This window comes from Apostichopus japonicus, chromosome 16, assembly GCF_037975245.1.
Source record: "Apostichopus japonicus isolate 1M-3 chromosome 16, ASM3797524v1, whole genome shotgun sequence".
In the NCBI taxonomy this organism is placed as follows: Eukaryota; Metazoa; Echinodermata; class Holothuroidea; order Aspidochirotida; family Stichopodidae; genus Apostichopus; species Apostichopus japonicus.
In genome coordinates, this window is record NC_092576.1 from 11,720,983 (window position 1) to 11,732,880 (window position 11,898).

General features: G+C 40.1%; 1 protein-coding gene across 1 annotated transcript; it reads right to left on the bottom strand.

The window, feature by feature from the left end:
- Window positions 1-960: 960 nt before the first annotated feature.
- Window positions 961-6,154, bottom strand: LOC139981997 (solute carrier organic anion transporter family member 4C1-like). The gene is made up of 5 exons (XM_071994498.1): window positions 5,582-6,154; window positions 4,033-4,329; window positions 3,199-3,408; window positions 2,646-2,747; window positions 961-1,067 (listed from the first exon to the last, which is right to left on the bottom strand). The coding sequence occupies exons 1-3, from the start codon at window positions 5,795-5,797 to the stop codon at window positions 3,253-3,255; spliced, it is 669 nt and encodes a 222-aa protein (XP_071850599.1). The 5' UTR covers window positions 5,798-6,154; the 3' UTR covers window positions 961-1,067; window positions 2,646-2,747; window positions 3,199-3,252.
- Between the last annotated feature and the right edge of the window lie 5,744 nt (window positions 6,155-11,898).

Below are 11,898 nucleotides of genomic sequence, written 5' to 3' on the forward strand. Positions count from 1 at the left end.
ATAATTACTACATTGTTCTGACTGAAGGATCTTCAAGTCTTTAGTGACTTTCTTTTATATAATTATCTTCACTTCTTCTACGGAATGGACTTCCCTTTTCAATACCATATCCAGTGAATTGAAGCGGATCCCTTTATAATTATTATAACTGTCCTTGGATGAACTTTCAATCATTTATTAATTCCGCGCCGCGCCTTTTAACGAAACACTCTTTATCGTGGATCATCGCCAAGGCCCAGCTCTACGACACCACTGAGTTCATCTACTTCAGACCCATTTGTAATAGATAAGTTATTTCTTTCTATCTGGCGCCTTAAGTTAACTGTATCTTTGCTAAACACTTAATTGTACCATTCACCTTTATTATCCATATTATTTGTAGAATATAGAAATATTACTATTCAAAATACCATTCGAAACCTCGTCCATCTTTTCTTTTATGCGTTAACACCCTTGGAAACTCTTTCTGCCGGATACGAATTCTTTACATGTCGTTTCCGTAACATTGGTACCGTCTGAAAGTTCCTTTTAATCTTTCAATTTTATTTCTTTATTTTATTTTTTATATATATATATATATATTATTTTGAGAACTGATGTTTGACCGAGAACTTAGAAGACGGAGGTGATCGCCATTAAATGAAAAATGATGTCGATTTTTGTGAATCTGTGTGGAGAGCTGCCTATATGCGCTTCGTTAGTGGTAACCTAGGTAATTCAGCCACTTTTACTGATTAGCCCACGATGACAATTACCGAAAACTCTACAAACAATGGTAAATGTAACCTGCACTGCTGTCATTAGTTTCAGTTAATTGTACATAACACATTAATATACATAAAATAAATACAAGGCATCCATCAAGAAATAAAAACATTGCCCTTATCACTTGAATGTAATCGTTTTTGCTTCTGGTTAGAAATCTTTCTCTGCAATGTTTTCCATACATACCTGGTAACCTTTTCGGAAACGCCATTAATGGTACCGAGGTTAGTAACGCCAGTCCTCCAGTAAACATGAAACCAAGCCACCAGTTACCGACCCAAAGTGGATTGGATTCATCAATCCTTTCTTAAGATAACAAAGTGATTGTCAACTTGAAGGAATAGAAACTACGCAACGAGCTTATAAATATTTACAAACAGGGGCGTAGCGAGCGGGGGGGTGTGGGGGGGGTGTCACACCCCCCAATAATTTGGTCGCTGTCGGCAAATTTTGGGTCCGTCAAAAGGAGAAAAGGTAAAGAGAGCGGAAGGGGAAGAAAGAAGGAAAGCTGAATAGAGAAAAGGAGAACGGGAGCTTCTTCCGTGCCAAATTTGACTTAAAATATGCACCAGATTGCATCTAAGGACGTTTCAAAACTAAAAATTTTCCAAAGGGGAGGGGTAGACCCCCTACCCTTAGACCCCTCCCCCATTTCAGTCACCACTTCCAGATCCGTCGGCAAATCAAATTTGACATAAAATGTGCACCAGATTGCATCTAAGGACGTTTCAAAACTAAAAAATAGAGAAAAGGAGAACGGGAGCTTCTTCCGTGCCAAATTTGACTTAAAATATGCACCAGATTGCATCTAAGGACGTTTCAAAACTAAAAATTTTCCAAAGGGGAGGGGTAGACCCCCTACCCTTAGACCCCTCCCCCATTTCAGTCACCACTTCCAGATCCGTCGGCAAATAAAATTTCTCCCACTTTCACCTCAATCTTGAATACATTGCATGCAGAAGTTAGTGACACTCATCTTTATTAGAAATTTCCCATACACTTTGTGCATTCACACTTTTGTGAGGGTCACCTTACAAATATTGTAACTTCCTGTCCATTGACTCAGAGTGGGCAATCAGAGCTGGAGCATGAGTTCAAGTGTGAACACAAAATTTAAATGAGCTTGCAATTATCATTTCAAGTGATGATTTGCATTCAACTTAAAGTGAAATATAGATTTCCAATGGAATAGAAAATTTGTGAGACGGTAAACCTTCTTTTCACTATTACTGTTACCTAAGTTGTTCCATTAGCCACATGCTGCATTATTGTGTACAGCTGTCAACAATAGAAACTCTGGGTGAAGCTCTGTCACAAATTGAAAGTTTAGGGATACCAAGTAGCACTTTTGTTTGTGACGGACGTACATTTACCATATACACCCCCTCCCCTTAGACCCCTCCCCCATTTCAGTCACCACTTCCAGATCCGTCGGCAATTCAAATTTGACTTAAAATATGCACCAGATTGCATCTAAGGACGTTTCAAAACTAAAAATTTTCCAAAGGGGAGGGGGACACCCCCTCCCCTTAGACCCCTCCCCCATTTCAGTCACCACTTCCAGATCCGTCGGCAAATCAAATTCTCCACACCCCCCCAACAAAAAACCCTTCGCTACGCCCCTGTTTACAAACCTGATTCATTTTAATTTTCAAGAATCGGAAAGTCATGCCCCAGTTTTACACTAGTTATATGTAAAGATTTAATTCGGCCGTATGTGTTAAACATATATGAAGTTATCATGTGCACCTTTGTACATGAAGGGGCTAAGGAATGTTTGCGCGCTTTGTTAAATCATTACAACAAATATTTTGTATAAAAGTGTGGTATTTAAATGAATATTTAAATGTAACTGTTTAATATTGGTGATGAATACTCACTCAATTGTATACCTGACCTTCATATCCGTCCACGTTGTAAGTAGAAGCCCGCCACCAATTAACCAATTGCAGACGCAAAGTTACCAGCTACTTGAAAGATGGCTGAGGAAAGATAATGATAAAAACTACATTCATATTGATCATGACGTAATCAATATCGTCATAAACAAGTCAATATGAATGTTATAAAGGTAATCGTATATTCGATTGGTTTTTATGAGAGTGGGTAGTTCTAAATATGTTGCATAAGTTTTCGATTAAGTTAATCGTGGAGAGGACCTGTGCCTAACACACGGCTTCATGCATTGTGATTAGTAAACGTAATCATTTTCGTTATAGGCAAAGTATAGTATTATCTTGTATACAAATAATTTTTAGTTCTGCAGATTTTCAAATTATTGCATAGATTACATAAAGGTTAATGGTTATTTATAGATTCTGAACCAAGTCAACTTTGGAAATCTAAATCAAGCAAGATTTTGTAAATCTGAAGTCTGTTAGATGGTTATGACCTATAAGAGGTTTTTCTTTTTCTTCGCTGATTTAAACGTACCTATGTAAACTGCTGCATACCGGGCTTTGCAGTTATCGTATACGTATGCCTGACCTAGGGTGTAGAGGGGTGCAGCTCCAAGACCATGGAGCAATTGAGCAGCGAGAAAGAAGAATAGTATCGGCTGAGATTTTCGTCATTTCCTTCTGTCGAGCATTCGGGAGCGGAGGTAGAGTTCGTTGAGAGACAGACTTCTTCGTCAGACGCAGTCTTTACATAGCGACGAAAAGAGTCATTACAAAGGAAAATCATTTAGAAAGAGAGCATGAAAATTACTGTCTGGAACTGGATTCCAACAAATGGGTTGCCTCGGGATAAATGAGTTATTTCTAGGCTATATAGCGACTGCAATATTTAAAATTATGCTAAGCCTTAGCATAATTTTGGTACACTATTAACTAATCTGTCCCTATATAGGGATGTCCGCTGCTAGAATGGCCACTGTGATTTAAAAGAGGTCAATAAACCATGAATGACACACACGTTCACTTCGATACAATCCGGGAAGAGCAAAAGTTCGTAGTATGCATGGCTGGATGAAGAAGGTTCGATTTTGGAGTGGAGGGATGGAGGGGGGGGCCAATGCGTTGGCGGATACAAACTTCGAGAAGTATGGTACATGTGGTTATGACTTGAAGGGGGGAGGGGGGCGAGGGAGACACTAAAGTTACCTCAAAACTTTCTGACAAAAATGAATCCTCTGTGCTTTCATGATCAAAAGGTGCAATGCTGATTATTCAAAATGGGCACTTAAAAGATTTCTCACATAACCCGGGGGTTGGGTGGGGTGGGAGAGGACACGTGCCCTCGCCGCTCCTAGAGGTTTATACTTACCCCATACTCATAATCCTCCGTTAAGAAATGAGGCAAGGTAAAGAAGAAACTCCCCGAGCTGAATATTAAAGCGCCGATACCAAGCCAAATGGGTTTGTGCGCCCTCTCTCCGAAATACGTCACAAAGATAATAACGGACAATGTCGCCAGGTCGTACATGCTTGAGATAGAGCCACTGCGGGCGCTCTTTAGATTGAATCTCTTCTCAAGGGTCGTCGTGACGACATAGACCAGTCCATTGACGGTCGTACTCTGTGCGATACTAATGAAGATGTAACCGGCAGGTCCATTAAAGCACTGAAAATAAGTGTACAAAAATAATTAGATGTTAACTCAGTAGGTTAGTGTAGCCTATTAGGTGTTAACTCAGTAGGATGTTTTAGCATACGCTCATTATGAACCTATTCTTGACGGTAGTAACGAAAGTCAAGGTACCATCAGTCAAAGATGATGTCAAAGATAATTATATCTCACGACCAAAACGAAATGATATGAGAAAGACTTATTAAAGGGAGTCACTAACCCAACTATAACATTGAGCTTATTATGAGGGAGATCTTTCATCATTAACAACTCCACCAAAGATCTTGCTCTGGTTGGGAGATATCTTATAGTTTAAAAGTCGTATACCTTGGAGCTTTTATTTTTGTAAATCGTGGATGCCATAGTATCCTGATATGATCTGTAATATCTCACCTTTTCTTTGTTTTCTGTACATATTTACAATGCGTGGAACGTTAACAGTGAGTGACAATTTCGAAAGCGAAGCGGCCTCATTAGTTCCTGCATATAGGACTTCAATTCTCTATTACATTGAATTAACATTGTAATAAAGTCAAAGGAAACACCAAACAATAACACCTAACATGAATCCGTTTGGCAGATACGATGCTTTATTATCGGGCATCATATATAAAACTACAATTGAAGAATTGAGCAAGTCTAAGTTGAAACTGAATAAACAATCTGACACTTTTTGGAGCAGTTGACTGTATAACGTTGCTATACATATGCCCACTCTCGACTTCACAATATCTCAGAATGTCATTTAGGACCCTTTTTTCTTCTTTTGTGTGTTTATTTATTTTTTATAAGCATCTGGAATCTTTCAAAAGACAGGAGAAAACAGAAGAAGAAGACTGCAGAATATAACAGAAAAAGGCATACTGGGACACTGTCATATTATTAGTAACTTCCATCCCAACCGCCAGCTTCGATCTATATATATATATATATATATATATATATAGTCAATTGTTTACAAGTATCCCAGCAGCCTCGTCGAATGTCATCAGTATTTACCAAAACTTTGCCAAGCTCAAATTGTGTATAAAAGAGTAGGGTCTTCAAATTACTAACTTGCATTTCTGGGAGATTTTAAACTCTTTAGAACCCCCACCCTCCCCCCTCAGGCCCCAGACAATTTTACTTTTGTGCCAAACTAAGCAACCCTCTGTGGAGCTAAATGCTTTAAGACAAAGTTGGAAAGCATGTTATGATGAAGACTGACAGGAAAGAGCATTTAAAGTTTATTTTAAGATCACCTTACCTGGATCAACTTAGGTCTGATATTAAACCATCCACAATCTGGATCGTCGTCGTCATCTTCATCATTCTCATTCACAACACCAGCCACCATTTTGGATTCTGTCGAAGAAAAGTCTTCGCCTGTCCTCTCTAGCAAGTTGATGTCATTTGTTACCTCTTTCACATCCTCGGTTTTTAGCTCGTTGACATGGTAACCGTTTTTTTCTAAACCTTCCATCGTCGCCTTTTTGGATCTTGTCTTAGCAACGGGAAATATAATTTTGTGAAGGGAGGAACCTTCAACTACGTTTCATATGATACAGACAAATTGCAAGCCTTCTGGTCACTTCTTCTCCTTCTTGATGTTCGTTTTACATGCTCAGATTAAACGTTGGCTAAATAAATCATGAATGTTTAAAATAGTTGTCTTCCTTTTCAAATAAATGATTGTTTCCGTGTTCTTAGTAGCGAGTGCTAGTTAGTCCATACTATAACGTGTTAAGCTCGAAAATGGATGATTCAAATAGCCTACGGAAAATGTAAAATGGCTTAACGCGGTAAACACCAACAACCACGACGATGACGTAGTGTAAGATAATATAAAGAAGCCTTTTAAACCAAAGACAGTATCCTGCAAGTATATACGAAATATTTTAAGTGTCACTGTTAATGACAACAGATAATCTACGGTATACCTGTGGCATGAAGCTAATTGGCTTTAATAGGTTGTGGTTTTAGACGTATTTCTACAGTAGGCAAAGTACTGATATGAACTGTACGGTCGTTATAATTTGTAATCTTTTCCCTGTCGAGTTTGACGGCCATTATCATAGTTACAGAAGAGATTAGATCTATTTAAATGGGCTGACGATACACGTATAGATCCTTGAAGTGTTTGAATTCTCGTATTGACTGACATGGTCCGATGTATTATAATTCCTTACACAACTAGCCACTATAATCATGGAAGTCCGCAGTTGTAGGGGAAAGGGGGGGGGGGCGGGGAGGCTTGTAATAAAACTAGTAAAATCGTAGTACTGGAGAAGATTAATAAAGTAAGGATTTAACTGAATTGTCTGGCCAATTAACTGAGCAACTGGATAACAAAATGGCTTTATATAATTTTGTCAGTAACTCAAGATGACCATAAGACTGACCCCGATTTTCCTCACACGCAACACGTCATTATTTACCAAAGGTTGGATAGCGAGATCTGTGAATAGTTCGACTGAACGGTTGCTATGATTGTACAAGAAAACATGCTCACCAGTGGCGTAGCCAGCGGGGGGGGGGGGGGCAGGGGGGCGGGAGCCCCCAGTTGTAATGCTCGCCCCCCCACTTGCCCCCCCAAATGGAATTATTGACTGAGCAAAACAAACTTGAATGCACACTAAATATGTTGCTGTGCCTATGTGCATATTACCATGGTTTTTTATGCAATTTCTAATTCTTTATCTGCGAAATTGGGTGGCCAAAATAAAAATCACTTCCATGGGAACATTGCCTTGAAAAAGAATTTGACCCAAGCAACAGCGCAAAAAATGCCACTGTCTCTGTATTGTCAAATGTGGAAACGGGTTGGCAATTTAATTAAACGGTCTCCGCGGCACTCACAAGCGGAGGCTACGTTCAGTTTATGTTCACATGGTTATCCCTGATCCCTGGATTGTGTTCCGAAATGATTCACACGTGAGTGACGTGTATGGCAGAATGAATATCACAGTATTTAGAAACAATTTGCATTATTTTTGACTGAAACTTACGACATGTTTTGCTACGCCTACGCGACCAATCGCGATGTGTTTCTTGCGTTAGGTACATTCAACACAGAACAGCCTAGTAGTCTATATACGTTTGTATTTCCGTAGTGAGCTCATAGGCCCGAGGTGACCAGACGTCCCCGATTTTCGGGGACAGTCCCCGATTACAGTGTGCTGTCCCCGATGAACAAGTGTCCCCGAAAATGTCCCCGATTCGTCAAAATGTTCAGGAATTTCGAAAATATCCCACATTATTAGTAAAATAATTGTTAAAACAAAATTTAGTCAAGTGTGCAGTCGCAGAACGGAACTTATAACCAGTATTTCAGGTGGGCCAGTGTAAAGTGGAAACACTGTTAAAATTATGCTAGATCGATCTAGCCTAGCACTCTTTCGACCGTATAAATGGCAACTACGGCGACACAACGACACTTATAGTGTGAGCATGAGCAAATCACAAGCTCTCAAAGAACCACGTAAAGTAAGTGGATTTCATTTAAGAGAAAGCTACATTTTTGAAAATAAAATTGATTTAAAAAGTGCTTCAAAGTATCACCATTTTACATCTAAGCACCTTAGGCACTTTTTTCAAAGGGGGAGGGGGACAAACCCCTCCCCCACATCAGTCACGCAATAAATGTCCCCGATTTCAGTCACGAAAATATGGTCACCTTAAATTAATGGGGCGCGAAATTCGTCGATAAGTTCGCAGACAGTCATCAGAATAGGCGAATTAACCTTCGCTAGACTGTTTGAGTGAGCCCTAGAAAGTGCAAAAGAAGGGCCCGAAGGGGGAATGATAACATCTTTTGTTGATTGGGGGGGGGGGGTGGTTACACTCCCAGGCAAGTCAGATATCATGCTGATCATCTTTGAATACTGACAGAAAGAGCAGTCTATTCAGATTTTTAAAGAGAATTATCGATGACTTTTTCAGTGATCTGTTTTATCGTTAGTAATACCTATGTGGAAATAACATAAAACGTCAGCTAACTAGAGTGACCATCTGTACCCTACATTGCTGACACAATACTCGATTTGCCACAGTTTGTCATGCAAACTGTTTGGTATGTCTTTTGTACTAGCTTAGTCTGCCCCACCATTCAGACCCTCCGCCCCCCCTTTGCCCCCCCCCAGATGGAAAAGTCTGGCTACGCCACTGATGCTCACCTTGTGCATGTGTCATTATGTTTGTATGTATTTTAGATCCTCCTGCATGCAGGAACTCGCGAAGAAGCCTCGTTGGCTTATCAAAGCCGCAAGCTGACAGAAGTCAGTCTTACATTCCGATGATATTTAACGTTAATGGTTATGAATTGTCAACAACTCAGTAACTGGGCGACATACGTTAATCTTGGAGCGACTCGAACCGGGGACCTTATGATTGAAAGGCACCGGCGTTAACCACTGAGATAACACTCCTAGTACCGTGTACTTGTACCGTTCGCTTATAACAACACTTGTCGCTGATGTGGTCGTTGCTGCGTGTGTGTAGTAGGAGGAGGTAGGGAGGGGTGGGGCTTAGCGGGGTTCTTTCGGTGGGCTGCGGCCAATTGAAATAAGTTTCATTATTTTCCCTCCAGCTACTTTGCGTAACAAAGTACTGCTTTCAACAAACACCATGATGATGTTATGTGTAATAAACGTTCAATGGGGTATCTCATAACCTACTACTAATGGCTGTGACAACAGTCATTAAATTCTGCGGGCAACACAAAGCTACTGATGAAATATGAACAGTTCCGCGGCGCTGCATGGAATGGTATGTACCTTCACAAATTTGCAACGGATAATTGCTTTAAGCCCAGCAGTTGGAGGAGGGGGGGGGGGGGGGTTAGCTCATCAATGGTATCAAGATAATATTCATGACAATTACTTCCATCCATTTCCCTCGACCAAGGGCGGCGGAACCGGGGGGGCACAGGGGGCACGTGCCCCCCCACTTTTCCTCAGATTAAAAATGTGCCCTTTTTCTACATAAAAATTTCTAAATGAAAAAGAGTTTACAAAGCGAAACCCACGTCGAATGAAATATTTCGGGAAGTTTTAAATGTTTACTACCACAGGCGTAGGAGCCCAATTTGATTTGGGGGGCTGTAACGACTTGCCCGAAAAATATTACCAAAATTTTTCGCGCGCTTCGCGCGCGTTCAACACGTTAATGTGCATATCATATAGGCATGCACCGGTTATTACATCGCATGCCTATAACATACAATCATTTGCCGTGTTATAACCCTTCTAAATTGGTTATAATTATTGGCAAAGTCGTTACAATAATAATCATCATAATAATATCAGTTTAACCATTGAAAAACACATAGAAAATTACTTTTCTTTCAGTATTTTCACATATTTCATTTGCTTTCATGCATGTATCGATCGCGTGTGCAGGGACTTGGACTTTATAATGATTTCACCTCATTTTGTCTTTTTCCTTCTTTCCCAATTTGCACATTAGATACTGCAGTGCTAGTATGCATTGTTTCCTTGAGGGGGGGGGGGGGCGTTGATGGAGTCATGTGTATACGCAAATAAGATAATACAATAAGAGTTATAAAGGGTACTAAATATCAGGTTGCATCAGTCCAATCGAACTTCTGCATAGTGCCCTTCGACGTTGGTGCCCCCCCAGATTGAAAGTGCTTCCGCCGCCCTTGCCCTCGACTAATGTGCTGATTATTTTGTTCCCTTCTAAATGCGATGCCTCTGTGCATAAGTCTGGTTGAAATTCCCAGGGTGGTTCTCAAACTGCACCCCTATAAAAACCCCTACTAACGTTCCAAATGACTAGTCACTTCAAAATTGGAACACCTGTCATGATGTGTTACATGCCCTCCCCCCCAAAAAAAATGCCATCTCCCTCTTCATACCCTCTCTAACCCCCCCCCCCCCCCATGTCCTATCTGACCTAAAGGAGTACTGGCTAATAACAGGTCGGCCTCTGGGTCCAAACGGCCACCAGGTTCAGACACTAATTTCCTGCAGGCCCGACCGCCCCTGCTACCAGTAACATGCACAAAGATGGGGGGAGGGGGGGGGGGCACCTCCATCAACAGTCGGGAGTTTTCCAAATTCAAAGAACTGATTCACACAACTTTGCATTTTACCGAATTATAGGCCTTATTTATGGTCTAAATATGCCTCATAATACAAGTTGATATTTAAATTTTAGATAAAATGTTGGGATGACCACACCACCCTCTGGACCCCCTAAATTGGAGTTGCAATGGCTTTCAACGACAACCCAGCCACACCCCACTTTCGGAAAATTTTGATCTACATTCAGCAAGTCCATAAACACTCAATTCCTTCTTCTGAACTAGGAGAAGTTTGGAATTTCCTCCATCCTCTCCCCCCCCCCCTTCACCACCTTTGAAATCCTGTGCACGTCACTGCCTCGACCTTTCATCCTTCACTCCATACACCATTACTCTCGTAACAAAAAACGCAAGTGAAAAATAGAAAAACAAATGACAATTCGAGAGGGAACATTTCCACATTTTATGTTGAGTTTATAGCAATCTTTATGTAGAAGCAGAATTCAGAAAGAGACAGACACCAATATAAAAAATTAAAAAACAGAGAGGAAAGCTTAGTGAAAAGGAAAAAAAAAATAAGCCAGTTACCTAAAGTATCAGCCTTAAAGTTGTATTTTATCATAGGAAAAAACCTCTTGTTTGTTTATGAACTCTTGGACGCACACCTCCCAACACCCAAATTCACAAATAACAATCATGAAACAAAATTTTCTGGAAAACATTACAATTCGACCTAATATGCAAAATTTCATGCGAGTTCAATATCCTCCCTTCTGCGCCGCACCCCGGCAAAATTTGTAGAGTCCAATAATCGTGATGATGTTGACGGTGAAGTTAATTGCAAAATATTTCCCGTCAATTCTGACACTTTGAAAAGTATCAATTGTGACCATTAAATGATGTTATACCATCTACCAGTGAAAATGAATAACAGACCTGGCTATTAACGCAAATCATATACTGAATACTTGACTTCCTCACTTCCCCTTTAACTCACCTCTGCCACCCTCCTCCCGATTCCCCTACCCTACCACCCCATGCTGCATGGCCTCATACGACTCCCAAGGAAGGGAACGCACATGGACTTGGGATCAATGGAGCATTACCATCACGCTGAAGGTAATTTCGTGCTAATATTTTGTCATTTACAAATCCTCTATTTTACCGGTTAATATCAAAGCCCGCGAAAGCACAATGGAAAAGGATAAGCTTAGAAATTAGTTTCACAAACTACTTGAGTAAATGTTCCTAAAACTGTGTTTAAAAAAGAAAATGTCGCATCATGTGATACATAACTGATACCGTTTTTGTTTTTGTTTAAAGAGGTAAAAATTTTACCAAATTAAACAAAATCCCCTCCCCCCTCCCCCATCCCAAAGAAAATCATTAACAATCCAAACCACACATTATTTATAGTCTACATTTGGTTCATCAAAGATTTCAATAAATGCTGTCCTCTATCTTGAAAAATAATGCAAAATTTTTTTTTACTCTAAGAAATTGTTTACAAATTTTACAAAAAGACGTATTCAACAATT

Coding starts and splice junctions, on each gene's coding strand:
- LOC139981997 (XM_071994498.1), bottom strand. CDS start 5,797: ATGGAAGGTTTAGAAAAAAACGGTTACCATGTCAACGAGCTAAAAACC. Junction 4,330..5,581: donor TCAGACCTAAGTTGATCCAG/GTAAGGTGATCT, acceptor ACTTATTTTCAG/TGCTTTAATGGACCTGCCGG. Junction 3,409..4,032: donor CGGAGGATTATGAGTATGGG/GTAAGTATAAAC, acceptor CGCTATGTAAAG/ACTGCGTCTGACGAAGAAGT.